General features: G+C 40.4%; 1 protein-coding gene across 1 annotated transcript in view; it reads right to left on the bottom strand.

Annotated features, from left to right (window-relative positions):
- Positions 1–24,866, bottom strand: part of TMEM144 (transmembrane protein 144) — a 42,611-nt gene that overhangs the window by 4,835 nt on the left and 12,910 nt on the right. Inside the window, exons 4-11 of the mRNA XM_027116820.1 lie at positions 24,378–24,477; positions 22,673–22,753; positions 15,789–15,870; positions 13,851–13,927; positions 11,525–11,643; positions 8,433–8,552; positions 6,331–6,428; positions 1,748–1,801 (exon numbers count right to left, since the gene is read on the bottom strand). Of these exons, the coding sequence (XP_026972621.1) occupies positions 1,748–1,801; positions 6,331–6,428; positions 8,433–8,552; positions 11,525–11,643; positions 13,851–13,927; positions 15,789–15,870; positions 22,673–22,753; positions 24,378–24,477 (731 nt within the window). The remainder of the gene's footprint in view (positions 1–1,747; positions 1,802–6,330; positions 6,429–8,432; positions 8,553–11,524; positions 11,644–13,850; positions 13,928–15,788; positions 15,871–22,672; positions 22,754–24,377; positions 24,478–24,866) is intronic.

Here is a 24,866-nt window from a genome sequence, read left to right as displayed (position 1 = left end):
AGGTGTCTTAAAAAAACATTTCTTTGAATGTGCTTAGTGTCTTTTTAGAGGACTCTGAAGAATTAACACGAGGCCCAATGGTTAGGGATTCTCTCTCTCAAGGGAGTTCTTGTATCTAGGGAAGAAGACTTTAAATTCAGTATCATTATTACTGTGGTAGTGACTAAAATAATTTTTAAATGCTTCGTAATAAATCTATTCTTAGTTTGTGCTTATTTATATCTATAGTTGCAAATAAGCTATGGTTACTTACTTGTTCTTTTCTAAGGCTTCAGAGTGTTATACTGTATAATACCCAATTCTATAGAAATCATTATCCTTCACGAGGCAGATGAAATATTTGCAAAGAGATTTACAGCATGCCTTAGGCATAGAATTACTTTCTGTGGAAAGCAACCCTAACTAAAATAAGTAAGAAACATGTGCACAAAAGTAACTTATGGGTCTATAAATGTTTTAAATTGTCTTGTAAATTTAAAAACACAAAAATTAAGACCATGATCCAAATACCTTCTAAACAAATTTGTTACTTCTTCAATCTGAAAATCTTACTTGTATTAACATCTTATGGCTTTCTAAGTCAAAACATTTCATTTGGAATGAATGAAATGATGTTTTAAATGTAAAGCTGGATAATCATTTTAAGAATTATCCAGTGACATGTTCACTTTATGGCTCCCAGAGATTAGCAACATCAGATCTTCTTAGAAATAGGAATTATTTGCTGCTTATTAAGACAAAAAGTATTATATCTATGATGCCTTGACAGTGTCTCTAGTTTATATATTTTTTTAGTAAAAACTATTACAAAATACTATTCACGTAGATTGCTCAACTGAAGACTTTTTCCACAAATAAAGGTAGAGGGGAAAAATCCTAAAACAATTTTTAATGAGAATACACACACACATCCTAGAACTATTTGATAAATGCAATTTTAAGTCCACACCATTGGGGGCTTCCCTGTTGGTGCAATGGTTAGGAATCCACCTGCCAGTGCGGGGGACATGGGTTCAAGCCCTGGTCCAGGAAGATCCCACATGCCACGGAGCAACTAAGCCCATGCGCCACAACTACTGAGCTCCCGTTCCACAACTACTGAAGCCTGTGCACCTAGAGCCTGTGCTCCACAACAAAAGAAGCCACCACAATGAGAAGCCCACGCACCACGACGAAGAGTAGCCCCCGCTTGCCACAACTAGAGAAAGCCTGCGTACAGCAGCAAAGACCCAGCACAGCCAAATAAATTAAAAAAAAAAAAAATGTCAGCACCATTTACACTCGAGGGAAGAGGTAGTTGTCACCTGTTACCACACTGTTTTCCTGTAAAGCTTGTGGTTGGATATGGAAGACCTTGGGAGGCATGAGAGCCAACAGAAAATCTATTCCCAAATTCCATTTGCCTCAGGGATATTTTAATCTTTGGGATAAAAAATATTTCATCTTGTTTATCTACCATATTTTACAATAGATAAAATTTCCCCTCTATCATATTTTATTGGATTATTTAACCAAAATCTCTTACAGGAAAATAAAGTCAACTAAAGCATTTTTCCCTGAAGTTGGGGTGGAGAAAAACATGTTCATAATAATTGTCACATCATTAATATCTTCTTTCCTAGTTAGAGATGATAGCACTTTGAACATCTGACCTGTCAAATTCATTCATGTTGCATGCAATTTTCAGAAAATAACACATAGTATTAAACACCCTTCTCAACTGGACCTGCACCTTTCGTGTACATACCTGTATTTCCTTAAACATGAAGACACCCCACATTGCAGCTATAAATCCTGGACCCTTAAAAAAAAATAAGAACTTTATTTAAATTGGTTATTTTTCTGTGACTGTACTCTACACAAATACAGTAAGATGGAGAGCTGATCTGACACTTTCCTCAAATAAACTTCTATTGTAAAAATATAACAATATTGTCAGGAAAAAATTTCATAATCTCAATCTGAGTTCACCATTGAGTTAAACTAAGTAGCGTTAGGTGAAAAAATGAAGACTTTTTTCCTTTTTTTTCTCTATGGTTTTCATTTTTATTATTTTGATGATGCTATAATATTTTATGCCATACAATGTGTTTCTTTAATGTGATTTATAATAAAATATTTTAATAAGCAAATAGTTTATTTTTTCTAGTGAACTAGTTCCTTAGGATTCTAGAAATGGGCTTAAGAGGAAAACGTGTATGAATAAACTTATAACTTCCTTTGGCATTAGATAATATCATAACTAAAGAAATTTTAGTGTGTTCTTTTGGACCTGAAAAATAATGTGCATATGGGAGCAGCATGTTCTCTTTAGCTGATATTACTGCACAGTAATCAGCTATGTCTCACATTATGCTCTAGTGATTGCTGCAGATAGTATTATGGGAAGATGGGAAAACTGTGTAAGGAAAAATAAACAACAGGTTAGTGAGCGGGAGACAAAGACAGGAATGAGATAATACAGCACAAAAGAGAAGAAATGAGATGGAAAAAGGAAGATTCTGAAAACTGAAATAGCTGAAAACTTGAAGCTATTAAAGTTTATTAATTTTTTTCACTGAGAAAGGAAAACATTGGAATTTAGATTAATTGCAGTCTTTGTGTAGAAGGTGTACTGTATCAGCATTTTGACGATTCCTTTTCAAACCCTGCACACGCTCTGGAAGAGTTTCAAATAAACAATCCCAGCCTGTTTTCCCCTCCACCACTCCAACTGTCTACATGACTGGTTCAGCAAAGCTGGACTCCACTCCTGGCAGGTGAGCAAAGCAATAGGAACACACTACTCTCTGTTTATTGGGATCTGAAAAGTCAAGATCAAAAGAGCCAGAGAAATAGGTCAAAGGAACTGTCTTCTACCAATGACGTATGGTCCTAAGCCTCAAAATCCAAACCAAACAAGAAGCACCTGGGCCCTTTCGCAGATTCATAGTGACCTGGGGCAGGATGGGAGGAAATGATAGAATAGGGTGTAAATATTAATGCTGTCAGGACAATCACTCAAGAATTTTATCCTCTTTCATCCCTTCAGAGTACGTGGGAGAAGAAAATACCAAGAGGTACCACTGACCTCTGAAGCTTTCTGGCTGATGACTTCCTAAATATGAGTTTAGACATGGCCTCAGAGTTATTGGAAGGAGCACTGTGGTTGCTGGAAGCCGCGCTTTGCTAGATGTAACCCAAGCAGAAGTCTAAGTGTGTGCGGACCCTGGTTTGGCAAAGGACGGTCAACGGAGAAGGGCATCTTAAATAAGAGTCACAGCTGTCCTGGCACTGGGATTGCGTCGTTTTCTACTGTAAACGAGTACAAATTACACATTTATAAGTCAGCCTTGGAAAAGAAGGTGAGCTTGAGCCATCTGGAGAGGCTCCACCTTCCTGAGACGCTGATTCGGCCGTTCAATTCCTTGAGGAAGACCGGGACCACAGGTACCCAGCCCGCTGTCCTGCTACGTGGGCTGTTCTCCTTTCTTTCTCTTTTCCTTCTCTTTTTTTCTTTTTAATGGAATATTTGCCAATAAACAATGTAGATGCTGCTTTCAGGGAACTCTCAGTCTAGTCACCAATGGGTCCTAAGAATGGAAATACATGTCCTAGGGTAAAAGGGTATGCTGCTGGGACTTGAAAAATGTACTCTTGATGAAACAAGACTGACCGTATTCATAATTGTTAAAGCTGGGTGATGGGTGTCTTTGAAATTTTCCAGCAAAAAAAGTTAAAATTAAAACCAGTCTAGCTCTACCATGAAAATAAAATAAAGAAGAAGGTAAGATCCTGAAGGGCAGGGCCGAATCTTTTCTGCATGCAGATAAGGCTGTCTTTGAACTAATGACAGTGAAGCCAAGCAAGAGCCCAGTAGCAATAAAGACCTAGGCCCTCACCTCCCAGAAATACCTGTCCCTCCTGGAAACAATCCTCAGGGGCCAGAGGAAGCCACACGTGGTGGGTGAGACGCCTGCTTTCATCACAGTGTTTGAGAATCACGCTTCTGAAGGGCAAGTCTCCAAATGCCACAGTGACCACTTCCACCGGCCCTTTGCCTGCATCCCACCTGCCTTAGCCATTTATTTCCACTGAATCGGGCTTTAATGTCTTGTGCGAAGGCTTTACCATAACTTACTACAAGAAACAGTAGGAGGAAAACCATATCTCTATCCACTATAAAATTTTTGTGAAGAATATTATTTATTATTGTTCCACGTCCCCTGTATAAGGCCCCGTAGGATAAATTCTATTAAGAATTTAGTGTTTAAAAAACAAAAGCAAAAAAAATATTAGTGTTAGAAAATAACTGGTCTTTTCTGAGGAAATAATGTTACCAGTTAAAAAGAATTAGTTATCACATTGTCTCACTCCCTTTTGCAAGCAAAAGTAAAACAGTGTTTAATCACATAACTATTTACTCTCTGTGTTATTTGCTGACTTTCTCACTTGTATCATAGTTTTCATTTTCTATTTGTATTTCTGTTTGTCTTGTGTGGCTTAATTCTATCTGAGTATTTTATACAAAAAGTGGCTTAAATTTGATGTGATTAATGACTGCATCTATTTTAATGTGTCATTCCTCCTTATGTAGTGGGATATGACTGTCAAATAACATTTGCATCCCTAGTCGAGGTGCACATCATACTGTATACTTTGCTCTACAAATTTACTTTTAAGCATTTCACTGGTAAGTGATATATCCCATTGCCCATTACATTTTCCTGTTATATGGTCACTTCTAGCATTAAATATCTTTGAAATAATGAGAAACAAACCCTTTCTGTGAAAAATTTGGGTCTTTCGCCATTCCAATGATGAGGACTTAAACTTAAAAATACTCCTTATAGGGCTTCCCTGGTGGCACAGTGGTTGAGAGTCCGCCTGCCGATGCAGGGGACGCAGGTTCGTGCCCCGGTCTGGGAAGATCCCACATGCCGTGGAGCTGCTGGGCCCGTGAGCCATGGCGGCTGAGCCTGCGTGTCTGGAGCCTGTGCTCCGCAACGGGAGAGGCCACGACAGTGAGAGGCCCGCGTACCGCAAAAAAAAAAAAAAAAAAAAAAAAAATATATATATATATATATATATATATATATTCCTTATAACTTGCTCAATTTTGATAACATTTTCCCGCAATAGAAATTAAGAAGGTCAAAATGTGAGCCCTTTAAATTAAAAAAAACCTAACCTATTAAAATAGTTCACTTTAGTGTACCACTAAATTCAAATAAAAAATAAAGCCAACAGTTTTATGAACACAGAACTGTCAAAATATGCTGTTTGAAACCCAGAATTTAAATTAAAATTTAAGGATGTTTCAAACTTTTATGGAATTGTATTTTAGACCAGACGATGTGTTTGAAAATATCAGTTTTGTAGGCTTGCACAGGTGTGCTGCTAAAATGTTTTAGGCAAATTTTGTTTATGATGATGATTTAGGAAGCAGGGAGGCAGGTAAACAACTTAACAATCTAAGATACTAGAGTAGAAATAAGAGCTCAACGTTAAAGCAATTAATTCGTGTGTGTGTGTGTGTGTGTGTGTGTGTGTGTGTGTGTGTCTCGGTCCTAGTACCATAAGGAACCTGAAACATTCTAAATTGGATTCTATACTAAAGGCAAAATGTAGTCCTGCATGCAAGAAACTCTCTCCTGAGAAACCCTGAGATGTCCACGTAGCCATGTTCTTTCAGACGACTCTGTCAGCTATTGCCTCAATTTTCTCATCTTCAAAATGGGCACAAGCCTGACAAGACCTGTCCTGCCTATGTCAAAAGAAACATTTTTGTTTTTCTGTTACCTATGCGCTACAGGATTGGCACCTAAAAACATCAGATGAAGCAAACTGCATTACGAATGCATGATACATGCCACCATCCAGAGACAATACTTTGCTTCAGCACTTTCTGAAAGCCTTCCTTAAAATATTGACGAGCCCTAAGAACAGGGACCGAAATACTTTCTGTCTCACAAGGCTGTCATGAGATTCAAGTGTGACAATACACACAAAAGCATTTTTTACATCTATAAACTGTTATAGAGAGATGAATATTGTTATCCATAGCAAATTACAATGTATCCCAAACGAAATTAGGTAAAACGTCCAAACAAAAACTGCAAGGTTATCAAAGATGAACAAACCTGCTAAAATGAGGTTAGCAACATTCCCTTAGAGATCAAGGACATGAGATTAGAGGGTATCAGTTTATCTACATGAATCTGTTATACTAATTATACTCCTGAAAAATTAAACTCCATGACAGGCTTCAGTGATTCACTAAGAATGCTTGAGAAAAATTAGATTTACGTTTGAAAAACAAAAATTTGGAAAAGCAGTTCAGCTACTTACAGCAGTGATGATTGGAAAACTGACCACAGCGCTGAGGGAGTGGTTCGCTACGAACCAACAGCAGGTAGCAATGGCCCAGAGTATTCCAGACAGGAATCCTGAAACACACACACACCACACGTTTACCAACCACCTCCCCTCCTGAAAAATCCACACTCCGGGTAGAGCGGGAATGTTAAAGTGCTCAGATCAACACACTCCTATCAACACTGACGGCCAACATGGGTTTTTTAGCCATGTTTTGGGACCATTTTGGAAACCAAATGATTTCTCTTTTCTTGACTGCTGTGGGTATAAAGATCACCTTTTACCTTACTGACATGAAATCAAGTACCCAAAATAGTAGTTGAGGTAAAGATTGGGTAGTGGAGGGGGACCCAGGGAAGACACTGGGTCTGAACATATTCTGCAAACACCATTTACTCTAAACCATGACCATAAGGATCTGTGAAATTCAGAATGATGCTTAGCTAAGGGGAAAAAGACTCCTAGAATTTGAATAAAAATAGCAGCTAAAAGTTTTGATACTTTAGCTAGGCATTCAGTAAATATTTACCATTTTCTAAAATGGTATAGTGGTACCGTGGCACACTTTGTCTTCAATGAATTAGGCACTCAAAGTGAATCTCTGACATATGCTTTATTTTGTTCTTTAAAACACTTTACTTGTGGACCTATATTCCAGATTGAATTATAGCAAACTTTTAAATAAGTGAGAAATTATAATTTCTCATTATATTTATAATACATGTAATTTCTCATTATATGTGTGTGTGTGTGTATGTATATATGCACACACAGATATATTACCATCGATGCCTTGTGGATTAAATTCAAAAGCATGTGCATTTAACATGCCATATTTAAGCTCAAAAATAATTTCTCCTAACTTTTTGGAGAAAATGTTTTCCCTAGTGACAATATAAAAAATATGTGAAATTCAAGATAGTGCTTAGCTAAGGGGGGAAAAAAAACCCTCCTGGAATTTGAATAAAAATAGCAGCTAAAATTTTCAGGATACTTTAGCTAGACATTCAGTAAATATCCTACCATTTTCTATAACGGTATAGTGGTACGGTGGCACACTTTGGCTTAAATGAATCAGGCACTCAGAGTGAATCTCGGACACATGCTTTATTTTGTTCTTTAAAAAATTTTACTTGTGGATCTATATTCCATATCGAATTACAGCAAACTCTTAAATAAGTGAGAAATTATAACTTTTCATTATATATACACTTTTCTTTTACCAATGCCTAACTGATTAAATCTAAAAGCATGTGCGTTTAACATAACTTTTTTAAACTTTAAAATAATTTCCCCTAAATTTTTGGAGAAAATGTTTATTTTCCCAAGTGACTGGAGATTCATATTTGTTGACACTTTAAAAATATATACAGGACTTCCCTGGTGGTGCAGTGGTTAAGAATTCGCCTGCCAATGCAGGGGACATGGGTTTAATCCCTGGTCCAGGAAGACCCCACAAGCTGTGGAGCAACTAAGCCTGTGCGCCACAACTACTGAGCCCACGAGCCACAACTACTGAAGCCCACGTGCCTAGAACCTGTGCTCTGCAACAAGAGAAGTCACCAAAATGAGAAGCCCATGCATCTCAACGAAGAGTAGCCCCCGATCACTGCAAATAGAGAGAGCCCGAGGGCAGCATCAAAGTCCCAACACAGCCATAAATAAATAAATAGATAGATAGATAAATAAAAATATAGAGAGAGCCCCAGGACTCTGACTCTTAATATACATCCTTAGTTGGTGAAGAAGAAATACTAAAGTCTGATACTCAATACACAAGATGTTTCAGCACAGGAAACAATCTTAGATTCATTGTTCAAGTTCTAGGTTCTGTAATAATGACTTGGCATTTCAAACCCAGTTTCATGTTTTTTAAATCCTTCATATTTGGTGGTGAGCTGGGCCAAAGTCACTGAGGGAATGAACACATACGCACACAGACACACAAAAACGGACGCACGCAGAGAATGGCTTGGTTTCCAGAAGACGATTATTCAAGCTAAATGAATAGGGCATGATACTTTCACTGATTTACTTCACAGAGTAAGAAGAGTTTCTGTCGTTAATATTCTTACCTGGCAAGACTGCTTTGGGATATAGTTTAGGATTATTTTTCATGGCTATACAGTAGGCCAGAAAGTAGACTGTACTTGCAAGGAAGATGCCACTGAAGTGTGCAAAAACGTAGTCTAAATCTGGAAATACAGGTTAGAAAACTCTCAAGCGTATCAGTTAGTCATTTCAAATACATCCAGAGTCCTAAGAATAAAACAAACTCGCTCAAATCAACCTTAAATGTAAAGGAAGCATTAATTCTCTTTTATCATCTACATGTTATTTATATAGAATTTTAATTAACATATTTAAAATAGTAAGAAGTTAGTTACTATAATCAAATCTAAAAGACTGGCTTTTATGATTATCTTGGAAAGCTAAATAAGAAACGACAAACATTATGTGAATATAACGTTCATATCTCCTTTTTTATTTTTTTTTACATCTTTATTGGAGTATAATTGCTTTACAATGGTGTGTGAGTTTCTGCTTTATAACAAAGAACATATTTCCTTTTTTAAGAATCGGTATCAGACCGAATTTTACTGATGGCTATAGCCCCTGTAGCAAATCTGCAACTAGACTGTAGTTGGGGGATGGTGTGTAAAAAAAATTTTAGAAGTGCTCATTTTTTATGGTGTATTGATCAATCTGGAGACAAGCTTCCAGGTTGCAGATGGCAGCCACCCAGGCAGCTATACAGAAGGACATTCAGGAAGTTATTCCAAAGAGGATTTTATTTGTTTTCTATAAACCTAATTACACGGGGGAGTTAATAACACAGATGGTGGCCCAATATCTGAGAAATCCAACTCCACTGACTATTTAAAGCAGAGGGTCCTTTGGCCAAACAGATGGGTGTAATGCAGGTTCTTGACTGGGAAGGTCACACTGGGCTCGATGTCTCAACTAAATTTGGAGAAAGATGAGTGGCCCTGTTTAGCCAGAAAATCTTGAAAGTCAAAGGGTTTGTCTCTTCTTCTAAAGTCTTAAATCCTACTTCTGAGTCATATCACAACACATCTACCCAAAGACCACCAGAAAAGGCAGCATAATCTAGTGATTAAAACACTGACAACCTGGTGGGACTCATCAATCCACCACTTGTTAACTTGGAGACTTGGGTAAGTTACCTACTCTCTCTCTGTCTTAATTTTCTCAATTGTAAAACTGGAATAATAATGGTATCCAACCAGTAGGGTTGCTAGGAGGGTCCCTTGAGTTATTACTGTAACTAGAACAGCGCTCAGCACAGAGCATATACCATTTATGTGATTGTTAAATAAGTGACATTAAAAAAATATGCCCCCTTGAATTATTTTTGAATAAATTGGAATAAAGTGTATCTCTATCAGATGACATCTGAGTTGTCATAAGAAAGATCCCTAAGAACTGATTGTACTATTTATGGGAAGAGATTGTTGAGGACATTGTTTATTATGTCCCAGTACCAAGAACAACTGTACTCCTGAACAATTAGTTGTTTTTATCTTGTGTTTGCTGAATTCCGGGACTGATCTGATTCCCTTTGTGGCTGTAAGAAATCTTAGAGCCAAATGATGACTCATCACTAGCAAGTGTACAAGTGTAGCACAGTTTTTCGACTCATTCGTGGCTCTTTTATTTTGTCACTCTTTTTTCCTTCTCTCTTAATTTATCCTATGCTATCCTACTTTTGTTAGTTTTTATCCTTTAAAATGAAAAGAATAAAAATACAAAAGGTATTTGTATAAAATCTTAAAAAAAAGACAGAAATTAATAAAAGTTTGAGTACTGTTCATGGGGCTGAATATAAGAAGGAAGAAACAGACCATGGTAGTCACTCAAAGTCTATCTGCTCATTTAGAGTTCAAATTCCAGCTTCTCCATCAATCTTTCCCTCATGACTTGCCCTCCAGAAGTCTCCCTTATCGGATCACAGATGACATTCATTTCCTGTGCCACGGATGTAGAACTGTCTTAACCACGATATCATTCTTTTATCGTTTCGTGGGTGTAAGCCACGTTTCAGTATAATCACAGGATCCTGAATTAGACACTCTCACCTCCTCGGAGCCTGCAGAAGGCTGTTGCACACTGTGTGGAAGTGATGTCTTGAGAGATTAATTCTAGCGCCAGAAACTGAGATAATCTGGCAGCATTACATTGGGCCTTTCAATGCGTTACTCTGTGCTCGAAAAATGATATACTAAGCAGGCTATATTTTGACCTTTATTTGATTTTAAAGTACTATGTGCTACACTTCAGGGTTTTGTTTTGTTTTTTCTTAAAGAGGAGAAGAATACATATTTTCCTAGAGATCATCAAACTGGAAAATAATCTCCAAATCTTGCAGCAAAGCCAGAAACCATGTGTTAAGATCCAAGTAGCTGAAACGAACCCTGACTAAAATTGATTCTATTTGTATGTTAAAGATCACATGAAAATATTCCAACAGTCCTTTATTTTTAGTTTCCCGTGCCCTTCTAACTCACCACTTGCAATGACAAAGTAAGATCAAATCTGATGAAATGAAATTTTATTTTAAGGCACGCCGAGAAAATCTAGACATAAAATTCTCTCTGTGTCTGTCTGGGCTTCCTCCCTCCCTAATGTGAGGTACGCATCTGCATTACACTTTAACTGGAGCTTCTCAGAATGGGAGTGCTTGCCTGACCAGAAAGATCAATTTCTTTTTTGCTCCTGATGCTACCAATGTATGATAACTTCTTAAAAGACTTGTTCTTTCCCAGCTCTGCAGCGGGCCATGGTGATCTGCTGCTCCTTTGCAGCTGCTTACGGTGGACTATGTGTCCTTGGTGAACTTTACGTAAAATATCGGTACGTCATTTTGATGTACGATCCTTTGTCTCGGAAACGTATGTGACAGTGCGTTTGCCTTTTAACAGGCGGAACGGTTCTCAGAGCTTCTGAGAGTCTGTCCCCTGGGCTATAATCCTCAGTTTGGCTCAGATAAAATTCCCTTTTTTCGCTTCTTAACTTGACTGTTAATTGAATTTTCATCGACAAATCTATGTACCAGTATCCACCACAGTCCCATTCTTTTTATACTCTTAACTAGATACATGGGTAGTGAGTTTATTTATAAAGTAAAATAACTTTTTCCTCTCACCGTTCTGACTTGCCCCTGCATATATACTATCATTTCTCTTGCTGTGGTCCTTGATGTAAATGATTGGCACAAATGTGGATCCATAGAGTATTCCAGATATTACCGCGAGACTGCAGCCCCTTAAAAACAAATAAATCACTATTCATCTGGGCCCAAAGCAATGTTTCTGCCAAACGCACACATGGGATCATATCAAAAGCATGTTTCAAAATGGAAATCACAAGGCATTGTGTAGCAATCACCCATCTGTCTCAAGTGGGGTGACAAGCAAAAGCCCCAGGAGTGCCCTGCAGGGTCAAGGTACCTGATGCCACCTTGCTGTGATGCAGCTTCCGTCCTCCACCATCTAATGGTGGAAGGACATGATTTACAGACGCTGCAGTGGATTATGATAAATTGTCATTACGTAGGTGAGAATATTGCCACCATATTCTACAGGCGACATAAATAAACCTGGCTCTCTCATTAAATTATGCAGTATTTGTAGACTGACACCGTGCCCTATGCTTCTTTTTTAAACCCTCTGTGACAATAGCACAGATAATAATAATGACTAGAATAGACTAAGGACCAAACACACGTTTGTTCAAAACAACTGCTGAGATCCACAGACTTGCCTATGTCTTAGGCATGGTCAAGGGGAAGTGCTGATTTAATAACATAATTTAAGAAACCTTTTTTTTTTTTTTTTTTTTTTGTGCTGACAACCTGTGGGATCGTAGTTCCCAGATCAGGGATTAAACCCCGGCCCCCTGCAGTGAAAGCGCCAAGTCCTAACCCTGGACCGCCAGGGAGTTCCCTAACAAAATCATTTGAATATTTCAGGTAAAACATTACTTCCTGTAAGAAGAAAACGTTTTGCCTTAAGCACTAGGGTCACGTTGATCCCTCAGACTTGGGCTATATCTGCGTGAAGCAAGGGCTTCCAGTGGTTTTGGCAGGGAGGTGAATAATATTTTGCAACAATCCCTTTGGCTTAATATAAAGAACAATAGCATGAAACAGGAAAGAGTTTTAGGCAAAAACCATACCTTTCCAAGCTTGAAAACAAATGCTTAGGGACTTCCCTGATGGTCCAGTGGTTAAGACTCCACGCTTCCACTGTAGGGGTCATGGGTTCGATCCCTGGCTGGGGAACTAAGATCCCACATGCCGCAGGGTGTGGCCCCCCCAAAAAATGAAGTCTATTTTAGTGGTGTTTTAAGGAATATGAGACTGTAGGTACTCACATGGCCAGTGAGCTCTGTTCATGATGGAAACCCCTGCATCCTGGGGAGGCCTAGACCATCTGGTCCTGGACGAGGGTCCCAAATGCGGACCAGAGTAATAGACTAGGCTGGCCAATGAGACAACTGAAAACGTTCTCCTTAACAAATATTCCCTTAACAAAGGCAATGCTTTGTGAAAAATGTTTTGTTTGATATATCTATTTTATTCCAAAGCAAAAATAGCAACGTATTTATTTCTTCCAAAGCATGTGGGTTAGTTCATTCTTTCATTCATTCCATTTATTCAAATATTTATTGAGCATCTATTATGCACCCAGTACTGCCTCTTTCCCACTGTGAGGTCATTGTATATACTAACAGAGGACATGCCTCCTATTCTTGAGGTGTCACCACAGAAAGTCTAAAACATCCCTCAACTGAAAAATGCAAGCTACATACTATTACATATCCATATTTCTTATATAAAATATACAAAATTTTCATACATAAAACATAAACATTCTCATATTTCTCTGTCAGCCCCCAAAACCCTAAAATATAAGGGCTGTCATTGAGCCTAACTCTCCTGGTCTTGATACAAAGAATTGGGGGTGGGCGCTAGGGCCTACACAGACACAAAATATTCTACTGTATTTGACAATAAATATCTCGGGATTATAAAACTGTCTGACACACGAGTGGAGGGATTTCCAGTGGAGAGCATCCTGGATAATGTAATGGAGACGTGGACCTAATTCGATCGGGATGGCTGGGAGCATACTGGCCATTATACTCTGTGGCCTATGGTTTTACTTTACTTTGCTTTTTCTTTTTTTTTTTTAACTTTACTTTTACTTTAGGCATGAAAGTCCTGCAAAATGAGATTGCTTTTGTCAGTTACTTATTGGCTAGAGACACTGCAGTGGCTTAGGAATTCCTTGGAGCACTGAGACCAAGGCCCTCTGTACCTTAAAATTCAGCAAGCGACCCGAAAGTCTCTCTACCGTGGAGCTAGGAAGTCAAAGCTTGTGTTACCATTTTCGTCTTGAACTCAGATGAATATGACTTCACTCTTGCATTAACCAAATATAAAACAGAATAAGAGAACCTTTTCTTACACTAAGCGGTTTTGCACTGTAGAAAGTTTATCCACCCAGGAATGTTCAGGATCGGGGTCTTGAGTTCTGTTAACCACCTATTGAAAACATTGGCAAAAATCAAAAGGAAAACAGCATTCAACTGATAACCACACTGGTGACAAGAAGATGTTCAGCGTTTTTCTCTTCTCTCTCAAACGCACTTTAAAATATGACCACGTCACCCTGCATACTGATTCTGTGGGCATCTCTAGACTCAGATGTTTCTGATTCTGTTTCTCTGTCACTCAGAATGGTCTGGCAGTGGGCAACTTCTCTGTTTAAATGCTTTTCACAGTTTATTAGATGGTTATTTTGATACACCTGTCAAAGCTAACAAAAGTTATTAATGCTTGCATTCTATTTGCAAATTTTAATAACTTGTAAAGAAATTAGAACTTCCACTCTTCTACTATGGAATACCTAAGATCAGTAGGCATATTTTTATCCAGACTCTTTAACTAAATTAGCTAATGAAACATTTCCAGCCTTGTTTTGAGATTAGCTAATATTCTAGGTCAGGAAAAGTTATGAGCAAATTCAGAATATTTCTACTATTGAATGTAAGCATCTTTGTCTCCTGGCTGAAGTTTCCTTCATGCCATACTCCTAATGCTTTCATAAGAGATGAGAAACTATTGTACATTTGAATTCTTCGTTATGTGCTAAATCAACTTTCCTTTGGCAATCATGCTTTCTCACCCCACGAGCAGCTCGTGATGTATAGCAGCATCGTAACCAATACTTTCTATGTATCTTTAAACTTAAGTTTGCTTACGTACTTCCGTCTTGATGGAAAAATCTAAGGTCGTTAGCCCTCTCTGTGGCTTTTGCCAAGTTGCATTTATTTTCCTTTCTTCCCCCTTTGTTTGCAGGGAAGTTGGTTAGGAGGTATCTGGGTCCCTAAAGTGGGCAAGGAATACCAGACACCTTCTCCCCATCTCACTCCTTCATTCTCTCTGAAACATCTCCCTGATCAGAGAGGCCTACGGATCAATACATCTTTCCTCTAACACCTAAGCTACTTATCATTTGACTTTAGTGTCAATTTAACTAAGGTTTCTGTCACCTTAGTTGATAAAAGTTTTGATAGGGGAAGAAGGAAGGGGAAGAAACAGTTCATTTTGAAGTAAAGAGTAGAGGCAGCGCCTTCCAGGGAGGCAGCGCCTCAGTGTGTGGGTGGGAGGTGGCGGCAGCCAGCACTGGGCCCTGGGCAGGCGCACGAGACACTCAGCATCCGTGGTGCTGGAGTCTGTGCTCATGGCCGTGGCGGTTTGCCCTGGAACCACTTCTGTATGTGGAGCCGCTGGCACTAGTGCTGCGGCTGTCTTGTAAAGGTTGCCCCTGTTTAACCTAGACTTGCTATTCCAGACTAATTTATGTTCTTCAGGGTCAAAACAGTGACTCCTTACTTGTTTCCTGTCTTCACCTTTGAGTGGAATGGGATACGGCAGAAAAGAGAAATAGAAGAAAGTCAAGTCTAATTCCCACTTTCGTGTGATTTGATTTACCCTTTCACTGGCTTTGTCTTATCTGTGGCCCCTGCCCTCTCCCAATCCTACTTTAAAGCCTCCTTCCTCCCCCTTTCGAAAGTCATTTTCATGTTCCTTCTCAGTATTCAGTGTTCCCGTACTGCGGAAATCCTTAAGTTACTTCAATATATGGGCTTGTGTGCACATCTCCTAGTAGGGATCTACCGTTAACAAAAAGAAGTAGACCTCTGTATTTGTTGAGCATCTTTACTGTGGAAATATTGATGGCTACATAGACCTAGCCATAATAAATATGCTAAAATATTTCAGACAGCCCTGATTTTAAAAAAAATACCCCATTACCCTCTTATCTGCATTCAAATTCATGCATTTTCCTTTCGTCTTAATTATATGTTTCAGATCAAGGTGGTTCTCATTCTCTACTCACATGCTCTGTTATTAATGGTGTGGTGTCCACAGAATATGTGTTATTTGGTATTTTGCTTTTGATGAACAAAAATATGAAAGCACTGCAAAGAAAATAAATTTCAGTGACATTTATCACAACCCTGGTTCACATTAAGTTGCCTGAACTTAAGGGAAAACATCGTATCTTAATGAAACGATGATTACTTCCAAACTGCCTCTTCAGGGGTCCTGCCATTTCTCCAGCACTGCTGTTCTCTTTGACATCTCTCCTTGTCTTTAATTACAACAGCTTAAAAGCTAGACTCATAAGCTTCCCTCCCAAATCAGATCTTTCTCCTGATTTTCTTGTTTCAGTCAATGGCCCCATCTTTCTTTTTATTCATGCTTAACCCTGGAATCACACGGTAAAAAACACAAATGGAAACACCTTGAAATAATATATCTCACCTGTTCTATTGACAACCCCTCCCCCCAAAGCTTAACATCCTCAATTGGACAAACTCGAGGAGATAAGCACCACTGGTGTGAGTGCAGAACTGTGTGACCCCTGCAGAGGAGACCCTGAGGCCATGTACTAAAGGCATAGGTGTGTCCACTCTTGTCCCTACCAGTCCCGCTCCGGGACCTCTGACACAAGCACAGACACACTCAGGTGAGCCGACCTTCATGATCACCCGGTGGAATATGACACAGCCACAAAAAAGGAATGAGGATGCCCTCTGTGCTCTGCTATGGAAAGACCTCCAGAGTATATTTTAAGAGATCAAAACACACGTAAGCCTAATGCCTTTTTGCCCTTTAACCTCTGTCTCCCAAGGCACTGACTATTCATGTCCAGTATCTTTGTAACAAATGCCTCACTGACCTTGACTTCTGAACCACGCCAAAATGCTAAAATGTGTTAAAATATTAAATTAACTGAAGGAAACTAACAACTTTGGCATACTTTTGATATTCCTTTTTAAAAACACTTGCACGGTTCAAAAGTTAAAGCAATATAAGAAGTTTTCAAAGCACACATGAGACTGAAATAGTATAGGTAGCTGAGTGCAGACTAGTGAACCCAGATATGCTATCTTTTGTACAAAAATTTAAAATGTCGAGTTAGCTTCCTTAGTTCAGTCTCTTGGCTGCTTTATAAACGTGAATGGTTCCATATTCCCTTCCATAGGAAATTCAAGTTTTGCTTTGATTTTTACTGCTCTCTGCTTCATGCCCCGTTCAACCTTTCTCAACATAATTCTCCCATGGACTTCTTTCCCTGACCAGCCCCTGCTCCAAGCTTGTACGTCCCGCTTGTGAGCCTTCCTTAGCTGGACATACTGTGTCCTCACCTCTTACCCAAACTAGAGAAGACGTGAAGTGCTGACTGTGAGAAGGGAGCCCCACCCCCGGCTGGTCCTCCCCTATTGTCCTCTTCTCTGAATTCCCAAAACACTGAGAATCGTCATCACACGGTCCAGACCATCTGCCACAGGTCCGTGTAATCTTTTTTCTCTAAAGACTTTCCAATTCAATAGAAGATAGGAACCACATTTTCCATCTGCTTCAAGGTCCTCGAAGTACCTGACACTCAGTAAAATTGAATGCATGAAACCTGATTATATGTGTCTATCTTAATTGTTAAATAGGCGTGTGTGTGCGCTCATATATATGTTAATTTGCAGCTAACATTAGACACTGCAACTGCATTTTCTCCTCAAAGTTACCATGAAAACCCTCTGCTTTGTATAGACCCATCTGTTTTTCTAATAGCAATAGAGGATGATATGTTAGAAATATACTTGAAGGACACAGAGAAAAGCCCTAGAGTGCTTCTTCAAACAACTGTGTGACCCTCCAACAAATCACTTAACCTCTCTGACCCTCAACTTTTTTCATCTAAAAAATGGGGAAGGACTTCCCTGGTGGCGCAGTGGTTGAGAATCGCCCGCCAATGCAGGGGACACGGGTTCAAGCCTTGGTCTGGGAAGCTCCCACATGCCACAGAGCAACTAAGTCCGTGCACCACAACTACTGAGTCTGCACTCTAGAACCCGTGAGCCACAACTACTGAAGCCCACGTGCCACAACTACTGAGCCCACGAGCCACAACTACTGAAACCTGTGTGCCTAGAGCCCGGGCTCCGCAACAAGAGAAGCCACCGCAATGAGAAGCCTGCACACCACAACAAAGAGTTGCCCCCGCTCACCACAACTAGAGAAAGCCCGCGCGCAGCAACGAAGACCCAATGCAGCCAAAAATTGTTTTAAATAAATAAATAAAAATAAATAAATAAAATAAAAAATGGAGATATACCCACTTTACAGAACTGTGATGAGAATTAAATAGTAATGGCTACAAAATTCTTGGGGTATTTTTTGGCACATGATAAAATCTCAAAATATGTTAGTTGAGAAGTTTCACTACAAATTGGATGGGAGATGGGGTGCTGAGCATGAGGAAGAAATGAAGACTAAGGAATCAGTGGTCTGAGCCTGTATACTAGACACGAAATGGGTGAGTCAGAAAGAAGAATCCAGCTCGATTAGGTCAAGAGGGAATCTGGTGGCACTAAGTTAGGACAAGGTAATGAGATGTATCTTATGGATATGAACATAAAGGCAAATAGGTCACAAGGTCTTCCGGGCTACAGACTTGAAGAACTTGGTACAGTGTGTCAAACACAAAGTTCCATGATGGAGTCTGTGAATGCTTTCAAAAGCATGGGAAACTTTAAAAATAAATCAATATGTTATACGCAAGGGTACTTCTCTATACTTTCAACCTTTCCAATTTCCCTAGATTTGCAACCCTATACACATTACTATTAGTAAAACTCACGTGTGTGTCTACACTGACAACTAATTTCAACAAGCATCTATTATAGGTCAAGCACTGTGCAGCGAAGTCTGATAGTGATGGTGGGAGAAATGGTGCACAAAGAAAATAACAGACTTTGTCCTTCAAGATCTCATAGTTTAAGGATACAGAGGGTTGTCTGAATAATACAACACAGACCCTGAGAATGTGGGTAACAGAAGAAGTGCAAAATACAATGGGAGTTTAGGGTTGACCCATTCTATTGATAATTAGGAAGAAGAAAATCAAGAAAACTTCATACAGAATGGGAAATCTTAACTGATATTTCAGGGAGGCAGAGGAAAGGGCTTTTGGGGCTGAAGGAAGTGTCGGGTATGATAAGTAATCCTGGGTCAGTGGCTGACAGCCCAGGGCGAAACCGTGCTGGGAAGAAGTGCTGAATCTCTAACTGTGGAGGACACGCTGGATTAATGAGACAGATTTATTCTGAATCCAGTGGGGGGCCTTCAGGGGTTCCTAAATAGAAGAGTGACGTCCTGATTTGAGAGCAGATACAAGCAAGTCATACTGGCAACAGGAAAGAATGGAACTAGGGAACTGAGATGTGAGATTTTTACGGTATACAGGTGGGTAGGTAGTATGGGACCGAGGGAAAGGAGAGGAGGAACCTGTGAAAGATTCAGAAAGAATTTTACAGGATTTGATATGGGGTCGGGTACAAAGGAAAAAAAATTCAAGATGCCCGAGGTTCTGAATTTGAATGACTGTGGCTAATACCTTCTACGGAGAGAAGGAACGCAGGAAGAGGGACCAGTGCTCAGGGAAGGCTAAAGTAAGAAAAGTAATTCTGATTGGGAAATGTTGAAGGCAAATAGAAAGGAACCAGCAGCCCAGGGTTTGTGCAGGGCTGACCTTGTGCCTGACCTGGCAGGGTCCCCTTCCACAGGTAGCCCCACCTGAGACGGAGTAGGAGGCACCCGGGGGGCATGCACGTCGCGATGTTTAGCCTGATCCGCAGTTCTACGTAAGGACTGTGGCTCTGAAGAAAGCTAACTGCTAGAATCAAAGATCTGGGTTTCCTCACAACACAACTCTACAGAGGAAGCAAGTTAAGGAAGTAGAGAAAAGAATGGAGAGTAGATGCAAGGATAATTCAAAGCCTTTTTTTTAAAATTTTAATTTATTTATTTTTGGCTGCATTGGGTCTTCCTTGCTGTGCGCAGGCTTTCTCTAGTTGCTGCGAGTGGGGGCTAATCTTCCTTGTGGTGCACGGGCTTCTCACTGCTGTGGCTTCTCTTGTTACGGAGCACGGGATCTAGGCACGTGGGCTTCAGTAGTTGTGGCACACAGGCTCAGTCGTTGTGGCTCGTGGGCTCAGTAGTTGTGGCACGTGTGCTCAGTAGTTGTGGCACGTGTGCTCAGTAGTTGTGGCTCGAGCGCTCTAGAGTGCAGGATCAGTAGTTGTGGCACATGGGCTTATTTGCTCCGAGACATGTGGGCTCTTCCCGGACCAGGGCTCGAACCAGTGTCCCCTGCGTTGGCAGGTGGATTCTTAACCACTGCGCCACCAGGGAAGTCCTCAAAGCCTTGTTTTAATTGAAAAGGAAATCTGTCTTCTTGTGAACTCCGACTCCTGGATCTTCACTGAAGCATGTCTGAGAGAGTGTCCTGGACTTGTTTCTTGGCATCCGCTCCACTTCCACCCTGAACCATGGGGACTAGAAGACTGAAAACTACATTTGCCCAAACTGTGCTTCATCCCGGCTTTGCCAGCGGTGGGGGTGGGGTGGGGTCGGGCATCATCTTGCCTTGGGTGGCTGCAGGGGTGTCAGCAGCTCAGGGCAGACACATTTCTCCCCACAGTGCCAGCTGGGGTGGGTGCCCTGGGGCTTTGGGTGATGCCACCTTCTCCCTTTGCTCTTTTGGGCTTTATAAAACTTTTTGTCAACAATTCCCTGTGCTATATCCTCTGCTGTTTAAGATGCCTGGGGTGGTTTTGGATATGGAAACTGACTGATACTTAACCTGGATAACACGTAGGGAAGATGTAAGGCTAGACATGACCTTAGCAATACTTTACAATTGACTGTCCAGAGGATGGGAGCAATTGTTTCCATTTTAAAAAGAAAAGCAACATCCTAAACCAATGTAACCAGATTCCAAGTTTCCTTATGCTGGCTATGAAACTCCAAGTCATTTCAATGAATTCCTTTCAGAACAAACTGATTTAACGGAGTTAAAATGGAAAGGGTCCAGAAATCCCTTTTAGTAAAGGGTAAAAAATATTAACAAACAGAAAACTCAGTTAAATAGAGTCGAGAGAGCAGAATGGGGAGCTCGCATGTCCTGGGATCATAGCAGAGCCCAACGGGAAAGAGACAGACCCCGCTTGCTTCCTGGCCAGGCCTCAGCCAATGGACAGCCGTGGACGCCTCGTTTACTATAACCCTCCCAACTTCCTTGTGTTCTCTATAAAAGCGTTCTCCTTCCCTTGATGTGAGGGACTTGTACTGGCTCGCCATGGTCGCAGACCCTGAACTGCAATTCTCTGCTGGTCCTGAATAAACCCATTTTTGCTGGGGACAATCTGGCCGTCTATTTGTTTCAGGTCAACAAAAGAAACTTAGAAGAGAGCCAGGATGCACCACAGAAGAGATCGCTGCCTTTTCCTGCCTCAGACCAAGATCCAGACTAAGTTGGGTGACTCCCAGACACGCTGGCTAGTTAACTGTTGAGTTGGACAACATAGATCCAAAGGGGTAACAGTAACCAAACATGAAATAGTTATTAATTAAAAGAGTGACTGTTGTAATTAAAATTACCCGCCATATGGAGCATTAGCCATGTGTCTAGCCCTACACATAGCACTGAACATATTTATTTAATCCTCAAAATATCCTATGAGGCTGGTGCAATTATTAGCCCCACTTTATCCCCAGATGAAGAAACCAAGGTTTAGAGAAATTAAGTGATTTGCCCAAGGTCACACAAGTAGAAGTGATAGAACGTGAATAATTTGTAATTTTAGAGAATGTACACTTTCTAAAGGGAGAAGGAACGTGGAGAAAAACAAAGCCTGATGGAGTGGATAAATTGGCCTCAAATTATCATTAAGTCAAGACGAAGGCATTCTACGTTCCAATTTTGGGGCGTAAAGAAATGTTTTCTGAGAGAGCTCTTCAAAGCTTGAATGCTCTGTGAATTGTACAAAATATACAAAATTGCCTCTAACCAAAAATGTCAAGAATCTGCTATTTTAGAATAATCAATGTTATTTCCTCTCCGATTGGCCTGGAAGAACTCTCTAAGGCAACATTTCAACGACAAAGAGATTGTTCCTGAATGTGGTTGGAGAAAAGCCATCAACTGCAGGAGGAAGGGAACTATAGTGTTCTTTCCCTGAAGAATAAAAAAGACTAAAACCTTCACAGGCAATACTATCCATCATGAGAGGTGCCGACAGGAAACACAGATGGAGTCTAGAGAGGAAAAGGGACCGAATCTAAGGTGACCTAATTCTGTGATGGTTTTATGGGCTGAACACTTCCATTCAGCCAGTGAATATAACTAGACATCCCCAAGCAGGTATTTACATGACTGTGTGTCGTCACAGGTGAGAGAGTGGTTACGTGAGCCGGTTGAGAAGAGCTGAGTGACGTGACAGGAAAGTGGGAACTGAGTGGCAAAGAATACCTGAGTAATAAGAGAGAATCAGTGGCTATTTCAGAGCACCAGGAAGCCAGAATAACGTTGACTTAGAGCATTTTCTAGTTCGCAAAATACTTTAACTCCATTTGGTCCTCATTTATGAGCTATGTCTTATGATTTTTCTGAATATTACAGATAATGAAAATAAGCTTCACAGCAGCTAAAAGGTTTCCCAGGGTCTCGGAGCTTTTGACCACTGAGGCTGGGGCCCCTGACCCCAGAGCTGATACTTTCTGTCCCCTGAAGCCATGCCTGTCAATGTAAATGAAGAATCAGAAAAAATCATGTTGATTGATGAGACGTGGGTGTAAAGCAATGCCCACACATCAGGATCTTTAACAAGTGTCCTGAATGTTGGGAAGAAGAGTTAAATCATAAAAAGGGCCATGTACCTTACTACTGACAGCCCGGCTCCGATGTAATTGAGCAGTGGTTTTGACACCTCTTCTGCATCCATTCCAAACCAGCCAAACCTGGAAATGGAAAGAGTCATATCAAAGAAGATATTGTTGAATATGTGTTCATCACAGTGTTTAAGGCCATGGACTCGGGGTCAGATTCCTGGATTGAAATCCTAGGTCCCTCACCTCCTACCTGTGACTTGGATAAGTTAACTATCTTTATTGGGCCTCAATTTCCCATGTTTAAAACTGGGACAATTACACCTCCAATTACACCTCACGTACAGGTTTCTTAAGATTAAATGAGCTAGTATATGTAAAAATACTTGTCTAAAAAAAAAGTCCCTTTCTCATTAAGACTAAGGAAGAAGGAAGAAAAATTAGATTAAGTGGGTAATTGAATGCTGGTGAGTTGACTGCTACTTTGTATAATACTTGAAATAGATTCAATAACTGCTTGGTTAAAGATCGCTGCTCTTTGGCATCCCTTTAAATTCTTTTTTTTTTTTTTCCCCATGTCTTGAGGTTGTATTGATCATCACCGACCATCACTGTGAACCACCCAGGGCCAGAGAAAGGAGGCAAGGACAGGAAAAAGACAATAGCACTTGTAAAAAGCAGGGCGGGGATGAGGAAAGGACAGGAAAGAATGTACTGGAACTTAGCTGGCTTTGTTATAACTGAGGTTGTTGTAGTGTTTTGAGCGGGAAGAGGGGCCCGGAAAGCAAGGTTAGAGTGAAAGCCCCCTTTCTATTTATTTTCCCAAACTCAACTTGAACGTTCATCTTAATGCTGACCGAGGGTGGTGCAGTCCAAAAGGATCTTCTCAGAAGATGAAGCTGTTCCCAGGCTGCACCAGACCATAGGGCAGCTTCCGCCAGATACGGCGATAGAGCACTTGACACGTGGCCAGCGCAGCCGAGGAACTCGATGCTTAACTTTGTCACATTTTAATTAATTTAAATTTAAATACACATGGCCACATGTGGCTTGCGGTGACCCGATCTGGACAGCTCAGCTCTAGAGCTGCAGGTTGGCAAACTTTCCCTTTAAGGGCCAGTGGGTACATATTTTAGGCTTTGCGGGCTAGGTGGCCTCTTGCAACTACCCACCTCTACCATTATAGGGAACAAGCAGCCGCAGACACTCCTTAAACGGATGTGTTTGGCTGTGTTCCAATATCACTTTATTTACAAAAATGGCTGGGAAGCTGGACCAGGGTTTGCTGACACTGGCTCAGACCCCAGAGGGAAGAATATGGGCTTTAGAACTATGGCTGATTAGCTCTGTGAACTTCAGCAAGTCCCTCATCTTCTTTGTGTGCCAGTTCTCTTATAAGATAGCACTTACCTCATACAGTTGTGAAAATGAGATGGGAATAATGTATATAATATGTCCAGCAAACTGCCACACATAGAAAGGGAACATAAATATCAGTGTCCTTTCTCTCTCCCTGCTTTGTTCCCTAGAGACAATTCTTTACTTTATCTTGATCAGAGTGTCAGATCACTTCTTTAGAACTTAAGGGAAATAGTAATTCAAGGTAGCATATGTTATGTGTATGCCTTACCAGTAGTGGCCTCTGTGAGGGTAGGAACCAAGCATTATTCCTCTCAGCTAGTCCCATGCTTAGCACTGGCCTTACACAGAGGGTGAGTGCAGAGAATCATAGTTGAAACACTTTGCTTTGTGTTACCTTGAGCTTGCCCAGCCAACTAAGGCATTAAATGATCCCCAGATTAAGATTCCAAGGCCCAAACCAATGGTTTTGATAATTGGGACAACCGCAATGTTTCCTGTAGATGAAATATACAGAAGAAAGGTGTTATTTCCAATACAGAAAACAAGTTTATCAATTGAATTAATTTTTATTTTAATTTCAGCTGAAGCTCATGGGAGGGTTCCCTTTTCTCCACATCTACGCCAGCATTTATTGTTTGCAGGTTTTTTGATGATGGCCATTCTGACCGGTGTGAGGTGATACCCCATTGTAGTTTTTTGTGTTTTTTTTTAACATCTTTATTGGGGTATAATTGCTTTACAATGGTGTGTTAGTTTCTGCTGTATAACAAAGTGAATCAGCTATACGTATACATATATCCCCATATCTCCTCCCTCTTGCGTCTCCCTCCCTCCCACCCTCCCTATCCCACCCCTCTAGATGGTCACAAAGCACCGAGCTGAT

Source organism: Aethalodelphis obliquidens, unplaced genomic scaffold, assembly GCF_003676395.1.
Source record: "Aethalodelphis obliquidens isolate GAN/ISIS:26980383/991018 unplaced genomic scaffold, ASM367639v1 scaffold17, whole genome shotgun sequence".
Classification (NCBI taxonomy): Eukaryota; Metazoa; Chordata; class Mammalia; order Artiodactyla; family Delphinidae; genus Aethalodelphis; species Aethalodelphis obliquidens.
Note: the sequence above shows the minus strand (reverse complement) of the source record. Positions and strands in the feature narration are given on the sequence as shown.